Source organism: Astyanax mexicanus, chromosome 1, assembly GCF_023375975.1.
Source record: "Astyanax mexicanus isolate ESR-SI-001 chromosome 1, AstMex3_surface, whole genome shotgun sequence".
NCBI classification, from domain to species: domain Eukaryota; kingdom Metazoa; phylum Chordata; class Actinopteri; order Characiformes; family Acestrorhamphidae; genus Astyanax; species Astyanax mexicanus.
The window spans coordinates 18,623,417-18,651,312 of NC_064408.1; the positions used below are offsets into that span (position 1 = coordinate 18,623,417).

Genomic DNA, 27,896 nt, shown 5'->3' on the forward strand with positions numbered 1-27,896 from the left:
ACTAGAATAACCAGTTTCTGCTGCACTGCCCAGGTGTCTGTTTACTAGCATGGCTAATCCAAAACATCTAATTCTGATAGCAGACAGAAAGCTAGCTGCTAACAAAACAAACAGATTGATTGTAGCATATCACCTATAAACAACACCCAAGGAAAATTGCCCTCTAATCAATTACAAAACAACCATGATAAAAAATGTATTTACCTTCAAAATTAAGATGAAACTATGAGGCTTTAAAACTTTTGAGATTAAGATTAAAATAGTTGATGTGCCATTTAAATATATATATTTTTTAAATATTATATATTTTTCTTATATTAATATCGTAAATGTGTTCCGTTGAAGTAATGAAACATACCAGTCCAATTTTATAAACATTTCCTAACCTTTAAAAACGCTTTTATTTTGGTAATTTCTACCTCTACAGCACCCTTTCAGGGTTATCTATGCTATAGCTGGGGATGATATTTCCCAGTCAGCTCTCCCTCCTGCCCCACTCCTAAACCCATACCTCACCCTGTGCCCCTCCCAAACTACTCCTCCCATAATTTTTTTAATTAGCATTTTTACAAATTTGAGCTGAGTGTGGAGGCAGCTAAAATCAGGGGTTTAGTTTCCCACTTCAAAAAATGTTCTCCTGCTTCTGAAAGTCAGTTCCTGAGAAACAGTTTTCAGAAACCAGTGAAACAATATTAAGATCTGCTTTATTTCTCCTCAGACAAAGATAAGAAAAGACATTATTCCTTTGGGCTGAAACACTGATAGCAACTAGGGACATAAATAAAATTACATCTGGGTTTAGACAGGAAAGACATCAGTAAATAGATTTGAATGTTGTGGCTAAAAGTGCACAGTCAGTGACTGAGATTAAAAGGAACTGTTTCGTAAGACTTCCTTACTAAGAATATCATTACAGGACATGATCACGCCATAAACAAAACTGCCCTTCCACAGCTACATCAAGATATATAAAAAAATAAGGATGTTCTGAAATGAAAACTGTTGGCCAAAACTGAACAAAAATTAAACATTTGTCCGAAGGTCAATTACTGAACATGTGTTCAGCAAGTTTCACTGTGTTGTATTCTGACGTTTTCCACCATTGCATAAGTTAAATAGTCTAAATGATTTTTTAGTCTTTCTTTTCAGTATACAAGTTTCAGCCTTTTCACTTATTGTGAAAACAACAATTTTGGTTGCCAAATATGTATCTACGGTGGCCGAGAAAGCCCAACGCAGTGCAAATTGAAAAGCGCTGCAAAAGCACAAAACATCCATCAAAATTACAACACAGGCGCAGCAAATAGAAAAACGCACTGCAAATAGAACCACAACACAACGGAAGTGAGTCACAACACAACGGAATTTTCCCGGGGGACCTTAAAAGATACTGTACCAGCTAAGCTGCGTCTTCAGTAACGTCTCGGACTTCACTATGTGTACAAAGGACAATAAGTGGCAAACAAGGCGTTTTGTGAAGCAGAACTTTTAATAATATGCACACAACCGTGGCAATCACAGGTAATAAACATAACTTACTTTTCAGAAGCTTGTTTGCCACTTATTGTCCTTTGTATACAGCTGGTACAGCATCTTTTAAGGTCCCCCGGGAAAATTCCGTTGTGTTGTGACTCACTTCCGTTGTGTTGTGGTTCTATTTGCAGCGCGTTTTTCTTTTTGCTGCGCCTGTGTTGTAATTTTGATGGATGTTTTGTGCTTTTGCAGCGCTTTTCAATTTGCACTGCGCTGGGCTTTCTCGGCCACCGTAAGATTGTGGCTGAAGAGGGACTTGTTTCATGGATTCCACTGGACAACTGTAAAGAGTGAGAACCAGGGAGGGCTTGTGTGAAAGAGATTGGAACTCATCTGTGCTTTTGGGGTGCTCGTCACTGCGTGCTGCCAACTTGATCGGAAGGAGGAGTTGAGCAGCCAGGTGTAGAAGCAGTGTTAAAGCCCGTCGCTGGTGTTTATTCTGGTCGGTATTTTTCGGGGATTATTTTTTTGTTTGTTTTTCTCTCCACCGGACCACCATTTTGGGATATTCAATCTTCAGACTGAACTGTGAGCAATCTTGAACTCTGAGTTTTTTTTGAGCTCCAACGTGCACCAACAAGGGGGTAGCTCCCTCATAGTCTTTGAACTCGGGTTTTATAAGTCTCTCTGTGTCTCTCTGAGTGTACTGTGAATGTTCTTCTGAATTCATTGAATGCACATGCTCAGCATTTTTTTTTTGGTTAAAAGTTGAGTGTAATTAAGTTAAAATCCAGTTACAAGCTGAATTGCGAGGTAAAATATTAAAACTGTGTTTTGTTTTATGTACATTGTGTTATTGGGTTATCACAGTTTCATTCAGAATACTGATCTCCAATCAGTTGCATAATTAATTACTTTAATAGTGTTTAAATGAGTTCTGGTGTTAAGCACAATTGTTTTCTACAATGAAATGAGCTTCGCAGCCTGCCGCACGTACTTACTCATCCAATGGTGTGCTATGAGAGAGTGGAATAGAAAAGTTCAGATGCATGGGAGATTTATGTAGGTCTAAGGAACTAGCTACACTCTGGACCCTGAAGGGAGATATCCCCTCACCCTAGTGAACGAGTTTTGTAGGACCCACCAGGTACATCCTATGCTCCTGTTAGCAGAGTTTAGCGGCAACCAAAACTAATCTCTTGTAGTGTCAGAACCTGGTGGGGGCGCTACACACTAATAACAGTCTTTGCAATGTCATATGTTACTTTACAAACATGTGTAATGCCCTGTTAGGTGCAGTTCAGCCACTGACCTAGTCTTAGAGTCTCTGTAAAAGTCGAAATCCACTGGAGATCCTATGTAAACCAATGGTTACACACAGAGATGGGTAGTGCAGGTCCAAAAAGTCCAAAAAATCCACCCCCGGGGTTTTGTTGGCTGAGCCGCAGCTGAGCCGCCCCGGCAATTGGAACAGCCCAGGCAGTTAGCTCCTGCCTGACCAGGCGTGGCTTCAGCTCTGCCTGTGGGCGGTTATGAGCCAAGGTGGGTGAGGCCATGAATATTAATTTACGCGTTGACGTAGACACGGTGCTTTTCCTGATCGACTCGTTTTTCTGAATATTTTCTTTTACTAGCTACTGCAGACAGTGGAGGCTGAGGAACAGTTTCATATGCAGCATCCATATACAACTCAGAGAAACCTACTGTATTTCACAAAGAACAAGAGAAAGTGTATTTTAGCAGAATGACACCTTTAAGCAAGGCCCCTAACCTGTACTTTTCTATGGGCCACAACTGGGCTTGGAGAGGTTAAAGGAGGAGAGAAGGCTAAAATCCTTCTGTGTCCAACACAAGTATGGTAAATATGGTTGTTCTGTCCAATTTAACACCTATGGGAGACTTTGGACTGATGTGTTTATCATAAATACACATAAAAGGATATCTTTCAGATAGTTCCAAAGACTGTTTTTCCTTTAATTTGTCACATGTCCAGTGTTTTTATTGGATCTAACACCACCAGCAGCAGAGCAGGCACCGCCTACAGCATGGACTCCTATGAAAGCGGGATTCTGCCAGCGCCACGTTGGCCCAGGCAGATGGAGGCTGATCTGTGATGGGCTGCTTGACAAATGAAGACTTGGTCTCCAGAGGAGTTTTCTGAGGGCTGCTTCTCTGGTTCTCTGCCTCAGCTTTGACTCCCAGGAAAGCTGCCAGGTCCAGGTCCAGCCCAATAGCACCCCCACGAGGCAGAGGGGTGTTCTGTCGGCACTGTGGACAAGGAATCCACATCTAGGGCATAAAGATGAGAAGTGTTGACAGATTAAAAGTGAAAAAAGTTCAGTGTAGCTGTATGTCTTTATCAGAAGCTTGATACGAATGATCAGAAATTGTCAGCTTCAGTTACAATAAAATATGGGAGCATGCTTTAGATTTCTCAGACACACATACAGCTCTGGAAAAAATTAAGAGACAACTTCAGTTTCTGAACGAGTTTCTCTGATTTTGCTATTTATAGGTATGTTTGAGTAAAATGAACATTGTTGTTTTATTCTATAAACTACGAAAAACATTTATCCCAAATTCCAAATAAAAATTTAGAGCATTTATTTGCAGAAAATGAGAAAAGGCTGAAATAACAAAAAAGTTGCAGAGCTTTCGGACCTCAAATAATGCAAAGAAAGCAAGTTCATATTCATAAAGTTTTAAGAGTTCAGAAATCAATATTTGGTGTAATAACCCTGTTTTTTTAATCCAGGTTTTCATGCATCTTGGCATGTTCTCCTCCACCAGTCTTACACACTGCTTTTGGATAACTTTATGCCACTCCTGGCACAAAAATCAAAGCAGTTCAGCGTGGTTTGATGGCTTGTGATCATCCATCTTCCTCTTGATTATATTCCAGAGGTTTTCAATTTGGTAAAATCAAAGAAAATCATAATTTTTAAGTGGTCATCATTTTGCCAAATGCTTTGGTTAGTTGTGTTGTAGTAGTTTTTGTAACTGTTTTACATTAAATGCAGTTCTACTGCAGACCCACCTGCTCATTGATGACGGTATCCAGTCTCCGCAGGCAGGCCTGGCAGAAGGTATGGCCGCAGTAGAGCTTCCTTGGGAGTCTCTCTGCCAGATTAAAGGCGCTGAAACAGATAATGCAGTCCAGCTTTCGACTGTCCCTAGAGGGCTGAACTTCCTCATTAGGCTCTGCTGGAACCTCCGGCACTGGGCCCTCATCCTCCGTCATTCTGCTGAAGAAATACCACTGTTATAGAACTTGAAGTACCACTGAAATCTGACCATTCCTTCTAAATTGATTCTTCTCACAACATAACATGAACAGCACTTATAGCATGGACAGATTTAAACACACACAAACTCATGTTTTGTTCCAGAACTTCTACTGTTTTGTTTTAAGACCTGATAATAAAACATATACAAAATGTTTTAATACAAAAGTTTGCCCAATTTTGACCTAGAAAAGACGACAGTGACTCAGAAAGATGTTGACATATGGCTTCTTCTTTGCATGAACATTTACATTTGTGGATTGCACAGTGAACTGTGTTCACAGAAAATTATTCCTGGAAGTGATACTGAGCCTGTGCAGTGATTTCCAGTATAGAATCGTTAATGCCTGCTTTAATGCATTGCCACCTGAGGTCCCAAAGATCACCAGCATCATTATTGACCATTGGCCTTGTACCTTGTACTTGCACAGGGATTTCTCTAGATTCTGTGAATCTTCTGATGATATGATGTACTCTAGATGATGGGTGCAGATGTAGTAGGTGTAGATAATATCCAAAGTCCTTGCAATTTTACATTAAGGAACGTTTTTCTGAAATTGTTCAAATTTGTAGACTTTTTTTTTTGTCAATTGGTGAACCTCTGCCTGTCTAAAAGGCTTTTTTTACCCAGTCATGTGAGTCAGTTGCAAATTTCTCTCATTGCAGCTGTTATATATTAGTACCACTTACTTTTACTTTTTTTGTTGCTCCATACCAACTTTTTTGAGATGTGCTGCTGCCAGTGAGTTCTAAATGAATAAAACATCTCATGTGTATTCAATGTTATATTCTGAAAATGGATCATACTTATTGTGTTCCATGTTGATTATGTCTCATCTAAGCTGAATAACAACAACCAAAAGTTGACACAGCAAATTAATATAATTGTGGGAAGCCAATTAAAACATTTACATTCTTTAGGCCTCTGGAATGTCTTTGTAGAAAAGATTACTGAAAAAGTCATTATGAGATACATTTATGTCTGTCAGTCAAGAGTGTAAAATGTTCAGAATATGTTCATTGCTATCAAATGGAGCTCAGAGGATGATTGAGGTCACTGTATTTGAATTGGTTTCCTGTCACTAAATGAACTGTTTTCTATTAATAACCTGATTCTTACTGTAATAAACATGACCTGTCAAAAATTACATCATTTGTAGTGTCATAAACAGCATTGCAAACTACAGAAACACATAAACAGTAAGCATAATACATCAATCAGCTAAAAAAGCTAAAAGCTAACTCTACCAGACTGGATAAAAGCCAGTGAAGGTAGCCCATTGCCAAGATACCACAACATAGATGTATGGTGGTGCACTGCACGCAAGCTAAGGCACAAAGAAAACATGTTAGTAGGCTAAAATCTAATACTAGGCTAAGCAGAGACCAGGTACAAGCACATAGAGCACCAAGAGGTCACCGAGAGGACAGCAGCACTATCCAATAAAATAATAATAACCACAAAATGTTTATTTTTACTGTGCTAAGCTAGGTTGCTATGACTCTTTGGGTCATTATAGTGATATAAACCAGCCACTTAAACAGAATATTTTTTTTTTAAATTGACCGTATTCAAAATTATATTACTATTTTTCATACTTGAAAATGTATGACTATATTTTCAAAACATTTCGACTTAACACTCTAAATATTCTTTTAACGACTTTATTCTCAAAATACCATCCTCAACCATTCTTAAAATGTATTTTTTTCTGTGGTCCTAAAAAAGGTTATTTTTAAAGAACATTTGTTGGTTTCCCTTTAAAAGTATTAATTTTAATATTAATATATGAATGTGTTTATTCATATGACAATACCTAACAGTTTAAGACAGTATCAGAAATACCTGAACTGCTACACTGAACTGAATAAAATATAAAAATTAATTATATTTCAAAATGAATTAGTGTACAGTACCAGTGAATAGGTTGGATTAAACTCTTCTCATTTAATGTGTTTTCTTTCTTTTTATGATTTTCTCCATTGTAAATGTAATACTGACCATATTAAAGCTATACAGGAAAACATGCAGAGTTATTCTGTAACACTGCACACTCTTGGTATATTAATCTCACTGTCTTCATGAGGGAGAGTCAACTGGAATAGTTTTCTCAGCATGTTTAAGGATTTGCTGGAGGTGCTGAACAATAGCTGCTGCTTTTCCTTCATGCTGTGAAGCTCCAGCTCATCCCAAATCACCATCTCAGTTGGGTTTAGGTCAGGGGATTGTGAAGGACTAATACTTTTTTTTACTACGTAATTCCATATGTGTCTCTTAACGGTTTTGATGTATTTAATATTAATCTTCAATGTAGAAACTAAATTAAATAAAGAAAAAAATAAACTTTTGACTGGTACTGTATATGTTTTTGTCTTACCTCTCAGAATTTGAAGATTCCAGCTTGTCCTCTGTAGCTCCAGTAGTGGTAGTCCTCTCATGGAGCCATCCATATCAGCATGGACAGCTGGCTGAATTCACTTTCAGGTTTAGTCTCTTCTGTTCCAGTCATGTCACTGACCAGCTGGTTTTGCACCTGTCTGCAGGCGTACATGAATACTCAATAACTTATTCACTTACACACACTCACTCACAAACACTCAAAAACACTTTCCTAAGATAGAATCTTATCTTATATGTGACTTAAAACACTGAGGTTTAGCCTGTATCACTTCAGTCTCGCTTCAAACCACACCAGACCCTCTCTAATGGAGAATGTGTGCTTCCACAGTCTTTAATATTTAAGGTCCGCCTGTCACTGTGCACCCACGCCTTACACACAAACACACACAGACACACACACACACACACACTTGTTTGCCTCCTTTTTAAAGGATGTATTTCCCTCCAGCTGCCCTGTGGTGTTAATTATACATGTGTAAAAGCAGCTCAATCTTGTAGTAAAACTGGTCCGGTAGTCCAGATCTCTTAATCTCTGCTTTTAAAGAAAATCCACCAAAACCAAGCCAGTATCACCTGCCAGGAGTATAACCCATGTCTGTTGTCTTCTGTATCAGCTGTCTAAGCAGGTGAAAAGCAAGACAAGCTCACATTACAGTAACTTAGGGGGAGGGCACTCTCAGCTCTGATTCTCACTGTTCTGAGGTCAGTCCGTATGCTTGTATTTTCCACTCCAGTCCAGAATGTATATGTGGTGATCTGAATGGAGGTCAGTTGGCCGTGGGAGGACAGTAGAAGATGGAAGGTCTATCAACTTACAGCCGCCACAAAAGAGTGGCTGAAACCTGAGCTGAGCCACCTACAGACAGCCTGTCATCAGCATGGGTCTGCTCTATAGGGTTAGAGGACTTAATCATCCCAACAATAGTACAGCCCTCACAACTTTATCACTGCTGTGGGCTGACAGCACTAAGATAGTGTAGCAGATAGTAGATAGGAGAGGGAATAAGGGAAAGTTGGTTCATTTTATGTAATGAAGGAGATACAATGGTGCTTAAAATTTATAATATATAGAACGTTATACAAAATTAAGAGACAATTTCAGTTTCTGAATCAGTTTCCCTGATTTTGCTATTCATTGGTATATATTTAAGTAAAATGAATATTGTTGTTTTATTCTATAAACTACAAACAACATTTCTCCCAAATTCCGAATATAAATATTGTCATTTAGAGCATTTATTTGCATTAAATGAGAATGGCTGAAATAACAAAAAAGATGCAGAGCTTTCAGACCTCAAATAATGCAAAGAAAACAAGTTCAGAAATCAATATTTGGTGGAATAACCATGGTTTTAATCACAGTTTTCATGCATCTTGGCATGTTCTCCTCCACCAGTCTTACACACTGCTTTTGAATAACTTTATGCCACTCCTGGTGCAAAAAATCAAGCAGTTCAGCTTGGTTTGATGGCTTGTGATCATCCATTATCATCTTGCTTATATTCCAGAGGTTTTCAATTAGGTAAAATCAAAGACACTTATATTTTTTAAGTGGTCTTTTATTTTTTTTCCAGAGCTGTATGTGTTTCTGCAGAAATTTGACATAAAACTTTGTTGGATATTCACACCTACTTTTTTCTAAAAGTAGACGAGGCAAAAATAAGGCAAAAATATTAGGCTTTCACAATATGTATTACATATCTATGAATGACAAAAAAGTAGTATATCTTAGTATCTTGTTTAACAGTAACTGCAGGTAAATGTTTTCAGTAAATGTTGATTGGTCCTGCACATCATCTTGGAGCACTTTCGGTCCATTCCTTCATATAAACAGCTTCTGCTCTCTTATGTTGGTGGGTTTTTTCTAATGCAAACTACAACCTAAAACATTTTTTTATTATTAAATATTTAATATTTTAACCATTCTTTGGTAGTAGGACTTCTGTGCTTAGGGTCATTGTTTTGCTGCATGACCCAAATCTGTCTGTTAGCCGAATCTCAATGTGAGAATATGGGTCATGCAGCAAGACAATGACCCTAAGCACAGAAGTCTAGGAAGCCAAAGAATGGTAAAAATTTGGAGTAGCAATTTACTTGAGAAGTCCCACCAACATAACATTTCTGAATTAATTGTAAAGTTGTTCAGGCCCAGATGTAGCAAAACAGGCCCAAAATATAATTATAACTATACCACCACCATGTTTCACAGATGGGAAAATATTTTTTTTCTCTGGAAAGCAGTGCCTTCCTTTCTCCAAACACAACATTTCTCATTTAAATCAAAAAGATCCATTTGGTCTGAGCAATCCACAAAACACTGCTCCAGTAGTGTTCTGGCTTGTAAGTTTTAGGAAACAGCAGGAAGCAGCAATGGTCTTTTAGGTGAGCAGTGGCCTTCTGCTTGCAGCCCTGCCATGTACACCATAGATGTTCAGTGTTCTCCTGATGGTAGACTCATGATCATTAATATTAGCCAATGTGATAAAGGCCTTTAGTGGCTTAGAAGTCACTGTGGCTTCCTTTGTGACCTTGCAAACTAATGCATTCCTTGTTCATGGTGTGATCTTTGTTGGTCAGCCACTCCTAGGGCGGGAAATAATGGTCTGGAATTTCTTTAATTTGTACACAGTCTGTCTGACTGTGGATTGGTGGAGTCTAATCTTTCTAGAGATGGTTTTCAAATCTTTTCCAGCCTTATGAGCATCAACAACTCTTCTTTTGAGGTCACAGGTGGGAAATTTACAGTAAAGTAACAAACTGTGAAGTAACAAAAAACATTACTATAACATTATTTTTAAGATTATTGTTATCAATTGTACATGGACACTCAAATATAGCACATTTTATATTGTATTCATTAAAAATAATACCAGTTTTTGGAGTAATTATTAGACTGGCTATTGTATTGCCAAATACTCAAGATCAGATTAAACTCTAACTCATAATACAATGTATTTTCATTTTCTACTATCTGGAGTCTATACAGGACATGCAGGCCTCTCTTAAAAAGGCCTCTGGCCTCTGATTAAGGGACATATGGACAAGGCCCAGCAGAGATCCTACAACAGGTCGGCACAGACGTCCACTGCTGTGATTTTGGCTAAATATGTTGGTGTCTCAAAGTGTGTTCTGTCACCATTATACTGTATATATGGTCAAATTAAACTACATTATCACAACATCTGCAGGGAACAAACATTATCATGCCATTTTCTGCCATATTGTTGTAACTAAAGTAAATTAATAAAAAAAACTGTATATATGTTATTAACCATATATCTTATTATTTTAAACTTTAAGATTCTTAATAAAAAATACCTTAGGTAATTAACTAGTATTATAAAATATTCTCCATAAATGTCTATTTCCAGTACACGGTTCAGTATATGTTCAGGAGCAGTTGCACGTCAACATGCCCCTTGTGCTATGACCACACTTTATCTCAACCAAACAAACTCAAACAAATGAATATGGGAAGATGAGTGATGGTGATCAGTAGGGAAGATTTTTATGCTTAAGCTTATGTACTGTATGTTCTTTTTCATGGAGGTTGAGTTACAGTACATGAGGATTTCAAACACTAGATGGCAGCAGAAGTATCTCACAAATATAATGACAAAGCTTAGTATTTAGGGCATTTTATAAACGTATACTCTAAAATGGTATATTATATGTAACATATTCTTATTATTTTTTTTTATTTTAGCCTAATTGATAAGGATTGTGTGCATTTTTGGCCTAATTAAATGCCTAATTATACTTCCGACAAACCTGTCTGTACTCTCTAGTCTAGAGAAAGCTTTCTACCAGATTTTCGACACTTACAACTTAACTGGGCAGCCTGACATTCTCTAAATTGTTTAACGCATATTCCGCCGAATCGGTGCTATTTCGGTCCCCAGGAAATTACATGTATATATGTGTGCACAATATAACTTTAAAATACATGTTATTATTAAGCACAGTGTATGCTTTAAAAATATTTTTTTAATAAATCCATAATATTTAAGTTAAAATACACATTTTAGTTGTGTCCCTGGGTTTCACTCAGTCCTGTTACAGTGAAACATTGCCCCATCTAAAACATCCGCAACATTCTAAAAGTCTCTACAACAGGAAGTGACATCAGTTGGTTCTTCTGAAGATCATGGGAAGACCAAAATTAAGTTCCCTCATTAGTTTTTCTGTATATTTGATCTTATTTTGTGTAACTATGACTAAGGAGGTCAATCTCAACACTTTGTTCTGTTACCTAAATTAATTCTTAGATCTTATTTGTTTATTTTTAAAATGCTAATTTTGGCACAATTAATTTCACTACACTGAGCTCAGTGTCCCATCTATGCCACCATTTAGCTATTTTTCATGTTTTTGTTAATTTAATGCCAAAAACTCATTCCTGAATGAGTGCCAGTAACAGGAGTGAGTTCCATTAACAGGAGTGTTTTTGTCATTAATATCAAATATTTAAACATACAGTAAACCATTTATTTAAAATAAATACTTTATTGAGAGAAAATCAAAAGAATTAGAGGACTTGCTTTTAAACTGGCTTATTAAATGTCATATGAATTTTGTAACCATCTTCATCTTAGAAACCTTGTAAAAAAACTGCTTGAGATTGACTAGAACATGAATAAATAGTTATAATGAATAGTTGAATAGTTAAATACATTGAACAGTTGAATAGTTAAATACATTATCTATCTATCTATCTATCTATCTATCTATCTATCTATCTATCTATCTATCTATCTATCTATCTATCAATCTATCAATCTATCAATCAATCAATCATACATACCAGTGGGGGGGGGTCATAAACTACTACCTGTTCCACACAGTTTAAGAGCTTATCGGCCCCTGTTAAGCTTTTGAGTTACAGCCCAAATGTACCTTTAAAAACAGTCCATGTTGTTCTGGGACTTGTTGAAAGGACTGTGTGTGTCTTTCAAAAGTACAGACTGCTGCAGTATTACTGTTTAGCCTATCATATTCTCTATTATTATTTAATGTATAATGTCCTTTGTTGTTGCTGCACCGTATTTGCACTATTGTTAATGGCTCATATTCTCTGTTATTGCTGTGGCGTGTTGGTAATAATGGTAATGGCTGCTCTTTACTCTTGCTGCATTTCTTACCACCACGCCTGTCTGCCGTGTTGTGCCAAAGAAAATACTGTAACTTTTATAAGGCCATTAAATCCTTTGTCGCACTCATTCCACATACGCGCTGAACTGATGCAGGTTTTTGTTTTTGAAAGCTCAGTGTGAGTTAAGATGTGGAAGGACTTGTTTTGGCAGATAGCTTTACATCCGTCAGGTTTTGCTGTCTACTCTCTACACCAGTGTTCACAGGACTGTAGTATTTAGAGCGGTCGTCCTCATGTGCCGTCACTCTGTATACAAAACAACAACAGATTTACTGAGAACTCTATATAGAACAGAGTGCCGTCTAATGTATTATTTATAGCCAGACAGGTTTGGGAGGTATGTAACAGACAGGCTGCTCCCTTTCTAAAATAATTAGGATGTTTCTCTGAATTGTATTTCTTTGCTTTGTGAAATCCTTTCTTTGCATTGGGAAAATGTTCAAGCTGTAACTCACATTAGACACTTTCAGGGCCTGAAAGAATGTTGGAATGATCTGTTGGGGGAGGTTAACACATTATTACTATGAAATAATTGGTTAGACCAGCTTGGGTTCAAACGACAATTTCAAAAAAGGGCAAAATAACTGGTTCAGGACCAAGGGAGCAGATAACCTGGAGACTTAGAATTCTCCGAGCATCCACCCCCATGCCAGTTGGAGAGATATTCTTTCTCCTGTATTTCTACTCAAAACATACCTTTGCTAATTGAGACCAAAATTTTACATTTTATCCTTTTTTGGCCCCAATTTTAAAGGCCATTTAATCCACCCATTCATTAGGACTGCCTCTATCAGATGTAATATCAGCCACCAGCTCACTGTGAACTGTTGCTGCTGCTGTAGTATCACTAGTATCACTAGGTATCTAGCGCACTATTAGACATCAGCTAACAGACACCTGTGCTGTGCTGACCAACATCACACTAGGAGTCATGTGTAGAAAGAGAGAGTGCCATCTAGTGTACACATTTGTGCTCTCTCAGACTCTGGCCGCTGATGGCAAGCAGCATCTGCATCAGCAATCAGGGATTCAAACCGACAATCCTGTGGTATGGGACTGGAGTAGAAGAAGCAGTCTTCTACCTACTAAAGCCTGCAACAATGTAGACACAACATATAGACCAGAAGGATTCATGTTATTCGATTCCGTCAGTGCATTGAGCACCATTTACCCTGAACTGCTCTACAGAAGAAGGTTTGTCTGATCCATCATCTCATGGACAATAGACTGTCTGACTGGGTGACACTAATTTGTGTGAATGTTGTGCTGTGTCTCAGGCATAGCTACATGTAGCATCAGGCCCCCAGGGTACTGTATATGTAGCTTGAGTTCAACTGAAAACAGTTTGGTCAAATAACAGGGCAGAATCTCTGAGCTTCACACTGAAAGAGAATCCTCAAGGTGAAAAAATGTCTGGGAACAATGAAATGGGTTAGAAGCTCTTTAAATGACTCTCTGTATTACTTTTTTACCAGATAGTACTATCAGATTGTATTCAGATTGTATTCAATAGTGGTACAACAACACACTTTACAATGTACTTTATGTGGTATAAGCTTATTGTGTTTCATTATTAAACCCATCTGTATGACAGTAAACTTATCTAATCCATCATCCAGTTTCCTATCTGCTACTTCCTGGTCAGGAAAATGTGATGTCTGCCAAATGTAATGTAATGTAATGGTCAGGATCACAGTGGGCCCAAAGTCTACCCACAATCGAAGGCGTAAGACAGATTTGATATTGGGGGGACACATATGCTAAAATTAATTAAAGCCCACCCTATAGTGACTTAGAACTTTATTGCAGAATTACAGTTAATCACAAATAAATAACATGTTTATAATCTAAACATGTTACTCCACATTACATTTACTGTTGTTAGAAAAAAACTATGCAATGTCTGAATTATATACATATGACAAACACTGATCAGTCATCCCCTAATATTTAAAAAAGTATAACAACAGATTTGGTTATTATTATTATTATTATTATTATTATTATTATTATTATTATGTATTGGCATGTCAATTCTATTGTATACCTACATTTTCTCCACACTTTTTAAAAAACTCAGTAGCGTTGGGTCCTGTGTTCTTAATTTTTACTACTGAGAGCACTTTTTACGATGGGGTGCTTTTATTAAAAAGAATGTAACCTTACGTTTCATAGAGATTTTTGGCAGCAGTTAAGATAACCCAAACCCTCCTAGTCTGTTAGCAGAACAAAACATCGTTTTTATTTCAGTATATTGTTATTGTTGCAATTCACTGCTGTGACAGTGTTGTGCAGAATTCAGCACCCCCGCCAAGAAAAGCCAGTGTCTGGCTTTAACTTTACTTAGAAAATGGAAATACCCAAGATACTTTTCTATTCTGATTCCTAAGAAATAAGGAACAAAAAACGTCACCTGCAGCCTCTCCCGAGAGGGGGTGCTCTTCCTGGCGGAGGTGCTGAATTCAGCACCATAGTAGGGCCTAAATCTGCCCCCCCCACCATGAAAAGCACCCCCTCTCGGCAGCGCGTACACACAGTCTTTTTGATAAAAGCAGAGTTAATTGCTTTAGCTTCAATTAGAAACGTGCTCCCGAGAGTATCACATATATTTACTGCGGTAAGTTAACATGGTCAGTTCATCAAACCTCTATATGGAGCCAGACCAAACCAGAGCAGGGTCTGGATCCACAACCGCAGATCCCTGAAGCTGAGTAACAACTTCAAATTTGGATTTACTTAAGCTGCATTCACACAGCAGCTAAAAATGGCCCAAGTTTGATTTTCTGCTGTTCACACAATATTTTTTATGTGTCCCATATCTAACATGAATGAACTGTTTGTGCTGTTCAAGTGACACGTACAAGCCAAACAGCAGTGCTCCTCAATAAGTTTCGTTTCATCCCAAATTCGAGTTCAGGCTTATCAAAAAGAAAGTGTTTAAGTTCACTGCGATAAAAGGGCGCTTTTCAGCCACAGACAGATTTTAATTTTTGTGCTGTGTTTGGTTATATCATTAGAAACACTGAGAGATTGCCACACAAGCCTTTTAATTGTTAACGGAACACATTAGTCCAAATATTTATGAGGTCTGTTACCTGGTTTTCTGTCACCAAAGCCCTCAACTCAATGCTGCTGTCCATTTTCCCTTCTAACTACATTCATTTTGCCATCTTCACCTGGCCTTTTTTCTTTTTCCATAATGAAAAAGTCACATGAATTCTGATCTGGCTGTTCAGACTAAATTGCACTGTCAGAAATCAAATACATATAAGAATTCAAATTTAAAAGTAGCCCAAATCGGAAGTGTAAATGTCACATATGTAATATTGCATAATTTTCCTTAATAATAACTTAATTGTTTAACTGGGTTTTCTTTATCTTCTTCTAGGACTTGAAAATCTGATGATGTTTTAAGTCATTGTTATGTGACAATGCTATCACATGATGTCTTCTCGGTTTGGATCAACTGAACCGTGGCTCGGTTTGTTTGCAGGGTGAAAATTTTCAGACCCATCACAGGTTAACGTCATCCGTTAGTTGAACAATAGAAGAAAAAAATTATTAATAAAGAAAAAAATCCTGCATGTGCGTCATGCAGCAGTATGTCTGCAAATGTTTACTCTTTCTGAGAGTTCTGTATTTACTGAAACTATAGATTAACCCTAATTCATAAAGATACTTCATAAAGAAAGAAGGGCAATCTGTTACACTGCTTGTTTTGGACCCTGGTCCAAATTTTCAGGTGTGAAAATAGTCTATGTAAGCAGCACAGATTTTACAATACTGCTCAGCACATTTTGCTGAGGCAGCCCCCCACTGGTTTGTGGCTCTGACTGCTCCGTTCCCACTGGACTCTCCAGGTTCTTACCTCAGCAGTTCTCTATCTGCTGCTGTTAAAGTAAAAATAAATCCTTATGTAACTTCCCATCTGTTTCTGGAAGAATAGAACCAGTTTTCCTCTACGAGAGGAGGAACAGCACTGCACCACTGGATTCCTTCCTTACTGTTTTGTTTAGCAGTGACCTCTGAGAGAGAGAGAGAGAGAGAGAGAGAGAGAGAGAGAGAAAGCATGTGCAAATGACTAAACACAGCACAGCACCACCCCACCACAGAATATGTAATCGTGTCCCCTCCCTTCGTCAACACACTGTGACTCATATTGACAACTGATGCTGGCATAACCCTTTACAATCTCCACAATAAAACAAATAATATTAATAATAAATAAGTGATTTCATCCGATTAAAAATATTCAGATTAAGACACAACAATATTCTGTGATTAATCACAATTAATAATTTTTCCTAAGACTTAAGGGTTTAATAATAAATGTTAAATTTGTAAGATTTAAAATGTTAATATTATATAATATGCTGAGTAAAAGTGTGTGTGATAAGATTGAATCCATTTTTCAGTATAAATAAAAAGTCATCTAATTACCTTTTGAACACAACAGTAGCGCTAATACGTCTCCAGGCTCTGAAAATTTGGTCATGTGATTAATTTGCATTAAAGGTTCCAGATTTTGTAGATTAATGTGCTAACGTTGACAGCACAGGTTTGTTATAAAATATATTATTAAATATGTAAACCTTCCTGACCTAAAAAAGATATAAATAAATTAAATCATTTAATATAAAATCCAAAATCAGTTTTTAAAAAGTAATTGCACCCATGAATTAACTGTGATAAACTATGATTTTTTAGGAAAGCTGAGTTCAATTCCATTAACCAAAAGCAGGCCTGATTACTGTCAGACCTATGAAATCAAGAAATCACTTAAATAGAACCTGTCTGACAACATGAAACAGATAAAAGATCTCAAAAAGTAAAACATTATGTCCTGATCTAAAAAAAAATCAACACAGATGTCAAAACTAAATCATTGACATCAGATAAAGGTTAGAAAGTAATTTATAAAGCTTTGGGACTCCAGTAAACCACAGTGATATCTTTTATTCACAAATGAAGGAAACATGAAACAGTGGTGATCCTTCCCAGTTCAGTTCCCAGAGTGACTGGCCTACAGAAATTACCCCAAAAGGTCATGAACAACCCATCCAGGAGGTCACAAAATAACCCAGAACAACATCTAAAGAACTGCAGGCCTCAGTTTAGGTCATTGTTCATGATTCAATAATAAGAAAGAAATTGGGCAAATGGAATCCATGGGAGAGATTAAAGGAAAAAAAGAGCACACCGGCTCGTCTCACATTCGCCAGCAAACATCTTGATGATTTCTAGGACTTACATCTGGCGTAAAACTAAAACATAATTTTAGAAAAAACCATCATACTGAACGGTAAACATGGTGGTGGTTTTAGTACGATTATCTGGGGCTGCTATGCTGCTTCAGAAGCTGGACAACTGATTGTAATTGATGAAATTCTGCTCTCTACCAGAACATCCTGGAGGAGAATGTCCAGACATTAGTTTGTGACCTTAAAATCAGGTGTACTTGGACAATGATCCGAAGATCACCACCTCTAAACGATTTTTTTCCTTGAAAATGAAATTATAATTTAAAAACATTGTTTACTCTTATATTTGTCTGATATGATATAAAATGTATTAAAATGTAAGTGTGACTTAAAATAAGCAAAAACAAAAGAAATCTGTGGGGGCAAATAATTTTCCTCTGATCTCTACTGTTTTTTTTTCAGTCTGTGCCTTTAAGATTGTTTAATCTTGAAATTAAAGTTAAAAAATGTTGAAGATCCACATTTTGTGTAATTTTACTGTGAAGATGTTCACTTACATTAGACATTGATTATTCTTCTAAGTAAAATATTTATCAGAGTAAACATTACACATACAGATACTGACACCCATTAGTTTTTTGGGTGGAAAAATGTCATCGTGTGTTTATGTATTAAACACACACTCATAGTTACACAGTCACTCACTCTGACCACTCAACTACAACACCTGACCTTTAATTGTCCTTTGTCCTGTGTTTTTTTTCAGGGGTTTTGTTGTGGCCGTTTACAAATATAACCATTCCTACAGGAATTAAGAGTGAACATACAGAGCTGACAGAGAAACCCAGCATTAGACTCATTACCACACGGCAAACACCAGCTATTATCAGGGAATTTTATAAAGTATCTGCCTTTGTGTGTGTGTGTGTGTGAGTATGTGCTCAATGGAAGGGTGGATTAGGTAAGGCCAGTTCTACCTGTCCTTCTTTAAAGGAAGTATTTCAGCACTGCCTTCCTTCCTAGCACTCCATTCAGTTAAACATAGCAGAAGCTAAACTCACTTTTAACACTGTGGCATCAGGAGGCCTGACAGGAATGTGTTAAAACCAGTATGTGTACATTGAGATGATGCTGCGTAATTTAGCCTTTTAAAATGTAAGGCCATCAACACAATTCATAACTTGGAGTACTTCATACCTCAAACATGACTATTCCGTTTACATGTTGAACATAATACAGCTTTAATGCTTTACTACCTCGTTAATGAACAAAAACAGATTTCTGCAGTTGTCTGATTATTGAAGGTATGAGAACAGAATATTTGTTCAGTTTTGTAGACTGGATTAAAGAATATACTGTAAATCTGATTAGGAAGTCTGATAACGTGAGCTGTATTTTAACTTTGTACTCAAATGTCTCAGTCTGCGCATTCAGGCTTATTCCATCTTATCGTTTTTCTCCATCTATGCAGCAAAACTGAGAAAGTTGTAAGGAAAGCAGCACTGCTACTAGAAACTATGAAAAAGATCAGTATTTGCCAGTAAAGAAAGTTCCCGCATCATTCTGTGGGATTATAGGCTGGTCACACATGAGGAATTATATTATCGACAGCTTTCCCGTTATCTGATTACCCAAGTACATGTAAATGCATTGATCAGATTAGATCAAAATCAAATTATCTGAAGTTGTCAGAATAGTGCAATAAACGCATAATTAAAAAACGCGTCATCAAGCAATTTTTCTCTTCCATTCATGTCCAGAGAGGTTAGCTACCATACCATACCATACCATACCATACCACTTCTAATCTGGTGTTTCTATGCACTGGGTTTGCATGAGTCAGACAATAATCAGATTTCTACTTTACAACGACTGCATCATTACGGGCAAATATGGATCTTCATTTTCATGGTTTCTAATAAAACACAATGCTGAAAAAAGTAAGTGAACACATACACTAAGAAATCTGTTAATTAAAATCCAGCTCTCCATCAAAATTCCCTAAAAGATTTCTAGTCTGTTTTGAGAAATCTAAGTATACCGTTTACATTACAACTTGAATAGTTAGATAAGAGCAGAAATATGTTTATCATAAGATTATTGAGTGTAAATAATTTTGGATAAAAAATTCCCAAACGAACTCTGGAGCGGTTCGCTTGTTGTGAGATCCAGTCTCGATCTGACCCAGCTATTAAATATAGTTAATTTATTTAAAGCTCACCTTCCGCGAAAATCCGATTTTTCTTGTTTTTTGTGGAATACAGTAGGTCTCTCCGAGTTGAATGTGTACACCTGCACATTAAACTGTTTTGCAGCCCCCATTGTCTGCAGGAGCTAAGCAAAGAAATCCCCCCTCCCCCCCTCCGAAAAACGGGTGAATTTTGAATTATCTTTCTGCCTACGTAGGCAGAAACTCACAGACCAGCCCACCTTGGCTCGAGAAACTCCCAGAGGCGGAGTGAAGCGACGCAACATCACCGCTCATCAGTTAGGAGGTGGGAGGCAGTGAGCGGCAGAGCGGCGGAGGGGCGTCGCAGTGCTCCTAGCCAATCAGAGGAGAGATATTTGCATGCTGTTTGCATGTATGAATATTCATGAGCAAAGCTGGAATCCGGTCATTTTGGACACACCCCTAAAACAGTCCATTAAAAAAGAGCTATACAGAGACACCTGAGCACTTTTTTTTTACAAAAACGGCTCACATGTCATTCATTCATACTAGAGACCACAACTAGACATTTTAAAATGAAAGAAAAAACGACGGAAGGTGAGCTTTAAGCTAAACTGCTGATGAGGTGCAGTTTAGTTTGATATATTAGCCAGATCACGCAAATTACCAGCTATAAGCAAATGCTGCTTTTGCCGCATGCTGTTGACACGCACGGTATGTGCAGCTCTCACTGCTCGCAGCCGCGCGACTCTCCGTCGTTTACTACTGCACGCTGCACATCCTATTAAAAACACTGTAAGTGCACTGGCAAATTTTCAGCGTTCTGTGTTAAAGCAGCTTCACACTGCACACATATACACGCTGAAACAAAGAATCTTTTTGCTATATTTACTTTCTTGCTCCCGCACCAGACAGCTCTGACCAATCAGAGGATACAATGTGTTCACATGGTTTATCGCACGGTGCATATTTTGGTATGTTTAGGTTTATGCCTGTGTGAAACCAAACCAAATAGAGGAAGAAAACGCTTCAACAAACTGATCAACTGATCCGTGGCATAGAAACCAGGTGTGAAAACACCCTTAATACATTGCTTTTTTATGTCTGGGAATATTGTATTAAGATACTGTACTCTAATACAAACTCTTATTTGTTACTGTAAAACAGAAGAACTCTTAAACGAACCGAACGAAATCCGATGGACATTCCAAAGCAGTAAGATGAAATTTCGACGTCAGAGGAGTTTTGTAGGTGGAGTAGTTTCAGGCACACACAGCACATACAATAGCCTTTCATGTGGAATTTCTTTTTTTACATCCGGCCGTGAGGAATGTGGTCAAACATACACACAGTCCAAACAGATAAGCTGGATAAGGCTTTTCATATGTTTATGCAGGAGTTTAGATGCCAATTTAAGTCATGTGAATCATGAAAAGCTCACTTAAACACTTTCTTCTGGAATGTTTTCAGTATTTGGACAGTCATCCTGATTCTTTTATTTTGTCTTTATTTACAGTTGTAGTTGAAGGATTGTAGTTTAAAATAGAACGATTTAACAAGGATATTGGGTGAAATGTTTAGTAATTACAGTCATTTTATAGAATCTCTTTATTTACACAGGTACTACACTATTAACTGATAAGCAGTTTCATGTCTAGGTGTGTTCAGTTTCCAATTCATTTCAAATTAACAGATAAGGTGAGTCTAAAGTTCTCACTGCTTCATTTCACATCCACTGGGGTTTTGTACAGAAGCAAAAATGACAAAAATGTCCAAATACTTACAAACCTGAATGAATTCAATTACGAGATAGGAGCACGTAGCGCATGGGTAAATGCCAAATTCACATTCGCATGTCCATGGATTGGAAACGTATCTGATTTAGGACCACATATGAAAGTGACTCAAATCTGATTGGAAAAAAATCAAATTTGACATGTTCACACAGCCATGAAAAAATCAGATCTGAGCCACATTGAGCAAAAAAAATCAGATTTGAGTCACTTCAGCCTGGGAATGTGAACATAGCCATAGTTGGCACTGAAATCTGAAACTGAAGTCAACAGTTCTTACTAAAAACTATTAACTACTACTAACTACTATGCACCATCCCTGTAGTATACACTATATTTTTGATTAGCATTGTGTTGGTGTATCACTGCCCATAGCTGAAATCTCTTGGCTTAACAATGTCCCTCATTCAGTCTATGCACACTGTGGTCACTGGTCATTTAAAAACACACACCTGTGTGGCTAAGCAAGGTGGGAGGTACATTCCTTAGCTGAATTCCCATCCCCCACCTCCCCGCCTAACTCCTTCACACTGTGACTGTACCAGGACACCCAAGGGCGGGGTTACACATACACTCATACACACACACTCCCTGTCAGGCTGGAATGGAACATGATTTTCTCCTCGCCTGCCACCTCTCCACTGCCTTATCTGCTCAGGTGTGCCACATTACGTTTCGGGAACTGAACAGGAGAGAAAACAGCTATTGTAGAGATCCCTGGAGACCGAGCACACCTATACCTACAGCCGGGACCGAAGACACTTAGCCAGCATTTCCCTCCACACAGCACACCAGGAACAGGTAAGAACTTTTCTAGTTTCTGGTTTGTGTACTTTTACTACAGACAGATCTGCCACTTGAGGTTATGTTGTCTGGTTGGGTGTACTTTAAAGTGTGTGTGAAATTTGAAATATAGTGGGATAGTATTTGATTTAATTTTGCCTTAATTTGATCAAATTTGGCTTTTTCTGAGAGATCATTAAATATGGAATTATTTGTCAGCCGAAATGATTTGTCCAAAAATAGCAAAAAAGTGAAAAGAGTAAAAAGAGTTTTTTACATAAAAAGTTGAGGATAAACAAATAGACATTTTATACCAAACAATATTGTGATTTGTTGGCATGTTGGTTTGTTGCTGTCATTTTTGCCTTTAAATTTTTGCCTTATTTTCGTATGTAAAGCGTCTCTGAGAATCTTGAAAAGCGCTATATAAATAAACTGTAAAATTTGTATTATTATTAAATGTTAGTGTTCAGTGTTAAATAGCTATTTAATAAATTGTAGTTTTGTATATTTGTAAGACAAATGTACCACAGATTCAAACTATTTAATTTATGCAATGGCAAATGTTTTTTTTAGTTTAGTTTATTTCGTTTTTTGGAAAACATATACACACATAAAACATAGTTAATAAAGAAAAGAGAAAAAAAATCACATCCTATATCTTAAACAATCAATAAAAAACGAAAAGGTATAGGTGGAAGCTTTAGCTTAAAATGAACCAAAACTGGTTAAAATGTTTCACCTTTGGTTCATCCTTAATTTACTCTTTTATGATGAAACCTGGCACTAAACTCAACAGCACACTTACTTTTGTTTTCTCTTTTTCTCACAATTTTATAATTCTATCCATTGAAGGAGATACAAAATTATTTTTCCACAACACTGAGCTGGATTATACTTCTTGTTACGGCGATTCAATACACTCACACCCTTGTACTTAGTACTTTTCTCTTACATACACAACTTGCTGTTAATTCAAGTACTGTATGTTTTATAAAAGACTATCCATAGACACTCCAATCATCACAATCATTTCTTTCCTCAGATGTCAAGCCAACCTGCAACATCAGGAGTATCAACATCAGTCTCGTGAGCGCCACTCCAGCTTCCAGCCTAATTGCCAGAAGGTAGCACAGACATGAATCTCTCTTTGGACAATCCGTATGGCAATGTCACCATTCCCCGCGCCAAGCTGCGCCCATATGGCGACAACAGTACGGTCATCCTTAACCCTATGACCCTGGAGAGCGCCTACAATGGTACCTCTTCCCAGAACCCTTACGGAAGTTTCAAGCCTCAAGGGGGGGAACAGAATTCATCTGGTGTGCCCGTCTACGGAGAGGCGAGAGATGGCAACCAGCCTCCTCCGTATAACAGCCAGGGCACCTACACCGTGAAGGAGGACGACGAGCAAGTGGGCCGCTGCTACACCTGCTGCAGCCGCTGCCGGAGGAAGAAGTGAGCGCCAGGCTGCTCCACGGATATACAAATCTCAGAGTGGAATTTGCTTTGCCTGCTAGAGCAGCTCCACAGCTGGTTCTGTTGGTTGAACAATTGACAGCCGTGAAGACCTACCTTTTTAACACTGAGGCTTTTTGTAAAAGCCAAGCTTGAGGCTTTATTAAAGAGACTGGACACCTCATCACTGTGGATATCAAAGAGTCAAAGAGTCCAGCATAGACTAAACTGAACAGACTGCTTCTTCTACGTTGCATAAGATACTTATAATTATTGTAGATAAAAGGATTAGCTTTGCAAACAGTATTCCCATTTGAGGAAGCCATATTTGACCTGTGCCTTAAAGTTCTTAAATGCTATTGTTACCACCCTATACAGGCAACTGGTACAGTTTACTGTGGTATTGTGTAAGTGACGTCAAAGTACAGCATACAGCATATGCACCTAGAAACTATATTTGCCTTGGTTTGTTTTGTGCCACCCAAGTTACCCTGCTTACCTGCTCCAACAGTTCCAACAGTATTCCAACAACATCCAAACACATGACTTACCATCTTTGACTTTTTTCTTTGTTTTGGTTTAATGTGAGATGGCATTTGGTTGAGACCACCTGAGCATCTGAGGGTCTTTGTACCACTATGCAAAGGTGGGGTGTTAAGTTTCATTTGGGCCACACCCCTCTAAACTGTCTTGTACAGAGCAAGCTTTGTATAAGTCACAACAAAGGCACATTTTTTCTGTTCTGATACTTGTCCTCTGTGTTGACTAGCCACAAAGGAACTTAGAGAGCCATTATCTCACAGAATCTCTTGGGAACGACCAACCTGAAATGCCTTTCGAACAATACTAGACAAAGGCCTGAAACATACTCAGCACAAGAACTATGAGAGAGTTGCTGCAAAGTGTGCAAAGTGCACCACAGTGACAGGCAAGCAGTCGATTTCGATGATGCAAATGATGAAACTGTAGCCCTCAGGTACTCACAATTCTCTGTTCATGTACAAATTAAAGAGTGAAAAAAATAGCACCACAAAAATTGAGTGAAACTGCGGAAAAGAAAGCTTCTGAACGATTACGATTTATTTTCACACAGGAATTAATTAAAAAGCAACCAAAATTAGTTTTACAATTGCAAGAGGTGGGGCATGTCTGTTGACTTCACTACAATGTCACATTAGACAATTCCATCTGTGCAACCAGCCGGCTACCAAGAAGGGGTTAAGTAGGACAGTCATACTGAGGACGCACCTGCTACCTCGACTCGCAGCTTAGACTTTGGAATACAACTAGTGTTTTAAATGCCACAATAATGTAACATTACATAATGTAAGTATTGCATGAGGAGAACATGGAATAGGTGGGTTTCAGGTGGGCCTCATGTTTAACTATAGCCTTATACAACCAGAATGCATTCCATGTTTAACCCCTCCTGCTACCATCACTGATCTTAACTGGGCTCATCATTGGCAATCCAGCATGGAACTCATGGACAAACTAGTCTAGTTTGCAGTGGGGCCACCCATACAGGCCCTGATTATGCATGATATCTTGTAATTATTAATTACAAGATAATCAGTTTGCAAATACTTGTGCTGAGAATGTTTCTGGCCTACAGGTTATACACACGGGATACACAGGCACGATTTCAATCAATATGAACAAACACAGACAATTCTCTCCCATATAGAGACAATTTTTTGTAGAGTGGTGCTCGTCAATCCTCCTACTGGAGAACTACCAACCAGCAGATTTCACCAGCAACCCAAATCCCATTTTACGAGTTTAAGAACTTCTGAAGGCAGGTAGGATGGATTAGGGTTGGATCCAAAGTCTGCATGAAGATATATTTCTCCAGGAACAGGGTTGGAGACCACTGCTGGTGGTTAGCTAATTTTAGACAAACAATGTCCTTTGAAATGTTGTAAAATATTGGGAATAAAAGCTAAAAACTACAAAAAAAAAGAATCTTGCAAAAGACTATGTATTTATTAAATGTCCTGAAGTAAGATCATTGTTTCTCATTCACACTCTGACTGTGTCTACTGTTTGGTATCAGATACTTAAAATGTGGGCCTGTGGTGATGTCAGATAAAGATTTCTATCTGAGCACATCTCTTCTGGAAATGCATGAATTCATGCATTTCCACTTAATTAATTTTGCAATCTGTTCCTCTATCCTACCTATTCATTCTTGCTTGTCAGTCTATTTATTGTTATTTAATTTTAAGATGGTGACGCCCAGAGAACTACCCGAATGTACTGTGTGTAAAAATACTGTGTGTTTGCAAGTTTTACCAGCAAACCAAATCTTGCATACTCATTTCACCAATTCAAGAACTTCTGAAGGCAGGTAGGGTGGATTAGGGTTGGAACAGGGTTGGACACCACTGCTGGTGGTTAGCTAATTTTAGACAAACAATGTCCTTTGAAATGTTGTAAAATATTGGGAATAAAAGCTAAAACTAAAAAAGAACCTTGGAAAAGACTATGTATTTATTAAATGTCCTGAAGTAAGATCATGGTTTCCCATTCACACTCTGACTGTGTCTGGTGGTTTGTACCAGATACTTGAAATGTGGGCCTGTGGTGATGTCAGATAAAGATTTCTATCTGAGCACATCTCCTCTATGTTTTTTCTGAGCTGCTGACTCGGTCCCTGTCATTTATGGTTTCGACTTGCAGCAGAGCAGGTTGGCAGTAACATGACATCAGCAGCTGAACCGGTTTTAGACAGAAGACCTTGAAGAGGGAGAGAAATGGGAGCGCCGCTGGCTATATTTCCTGGAAAACTGCTGAGCAGTGTGTTGAAATTTCTAGCTTGACTGGTTTTGACAAAAGTTCGGAAAAATGCATTTCACTCTGGACTGGAACTTCACGTCCCGAAACTCAATCACCTGCCAATGTTCTTTTACCAGGACGTTCAAGGTGCAGTCTACAGTTTTTTTATCCATGACTACAAAAGGCTTTTTAAGGTCTGTATTAGGAGACAAAAGCTTAAGGGTAATATATAACAATAAAGCTTACAATAACAGTACTTATGACCATAATACATATTTTTAAATGGTTAAGTACCAAATATTTCGCACTATAAGACGCACTTAAAATCCTCTAATTTTCCCAAAAACGTCAGTGTGTCTTATAATCCGCTGAACCTTATGTATGAATTTTACCAGTCAGGTTGTAAGGAGCGTAAAGACACTCCACTGAAGTGCAGAGTTATACAGGAGTTTCAATTTAATTCTTCAGCAGTATTAGCATTAGCCGCTAACCACAGTAAGCACTAGCTTTTTTGCCGTTTAGAGGTTAGTATTATCGGCCTGTAGCCTGCTGCTAACCCCGGCCAGCACTGCTGGAGCAGCAGCTAGCTGTTAGCCGCTAATGCTAATGCTCCAGTTTTAGTGGAAATCGAAGCTTACTGTAAATAAATGGAAGCGCTTTACTCACCCAAATAAACAGTTTTCAGGAGAGAAATCTGTGTAGATTCACACCCAGCACTCAAGTGACTTGTTCGACTCGTCTGAAATGTTCTTTTTTCTTTTTATGAAAAGTTTTGTTTACTTAGCTTTGCCTAGCCACTGGGTGGCGAGACTTACTAGAAGGGAAATGAGAAATATGGTGTGAAACAGACTTGGGTTGTAGTGAAACATGAAAAGAAGTACAAACTTTTGTTGAATAGCCCACCTCCATTCACTCCCAGCATTCTGAAATACATTTACAATGCTAGTGATAGGGGCATAGTGTTACCCATGTAAAGAAATCACTTTTTTTTAACACCATTATCAAAGTATCTCCACACTTTATTGGTAGAATTCTGAGGACCCTGACATTTAAAACAAGACAATAAGTTTAGAAAGTGCACAGTCTTTATGTGCACAGTACCTTCAGGTAATTTTCTGGGCACCACCATCTGGAAATTAAGTAACAATTAAGTTGGATAGAGGAACAGATTGCAAAATTAGTTTAGTGGAAATGCAAGAATTCCAACTGTTGCTGAAAATATCTCTATATGTAAGCATTTCCACATAATTAATTTTGAAATCTTGAAATTTTAAAACTCTATTTAGACTTTATTTTTATTATTTTATTATTGACTCTCATAGTCCACTTCACAATTTGGAATTAAATCTCTATATTTTCTTCTTTATTTTTAGAAATATTTTTATTTCATTATGAGGGAAGCG

At 37.8% G+C, this 27,896-nt stretch overlaps 1 protein-coding gene and 1 long non-coding RNA gene across 5 annotated transcripts; one reads left to right on the forward strand and one right to left on the reverse strand.

Moving 5' to 3' along the window:
* Positions 1 to 3,426: 3,426 nt before the first annotated feature.
* Positions 3,427 to 27,303, reverse strand: rnf224 (ring finger protein 224). Of its 4 annotated transcripts, none has more exons than XM_022667788.2 (4): positions 27,160 to 27,303; positions 7,136 to 7,295; positions 4,511 to 4,718; positions 3,427 to 3,762 (listed from the first exon to the last, which is right to left on the reverse strand). In XM_022667788.2, the coding sequence occupies exons 3-4, from the start codon at positions 4,712 to 4,714 to the stop codon at positions 3,481 to 3,483; spliced, it is 486 nt and encodes a 161-aa protein (XP_022523509.1). In that variant the 5' UTR covers positions 4,715 to 4,718; positions 7,136 to 7,295; positions 27,160 to 27,303; the 3' UTR covers positions 3,427 to 3,480. The 4 variants fall into 4 exon arrangements, with proteins under 4 accessions (XP_022523509.1, XP_015456258.2, XP_015456259.2 ...); XM_015600772.3 differs by lacking the exon at positions 27,160 to 27,303 and adding an exon at positions 5,448 to 5,506 and having other exon boundaries at positions 7,136 to 8,087; XM_015600773.3 differs by lacking the exon at positions 27,160 to 27,303 and having other exon boundaries at positions 4,511 to 4,715; positions 7,136 to 8,087.
* LOC125798335 (uncharacterized) lies at positions 21,200 to 26,188 on the forward strand. The gene is made up of 2 exons (XR_007437211.1): positions 21,200 to 22,275; positions 23,303 to 26,188. It is a non-coding gene; the product is annotated as an uncharacterized LOC125798335 (long non-coding RNA).
* Positions 27,304 to 27,896: the final 593 nt, after the last annotated feature.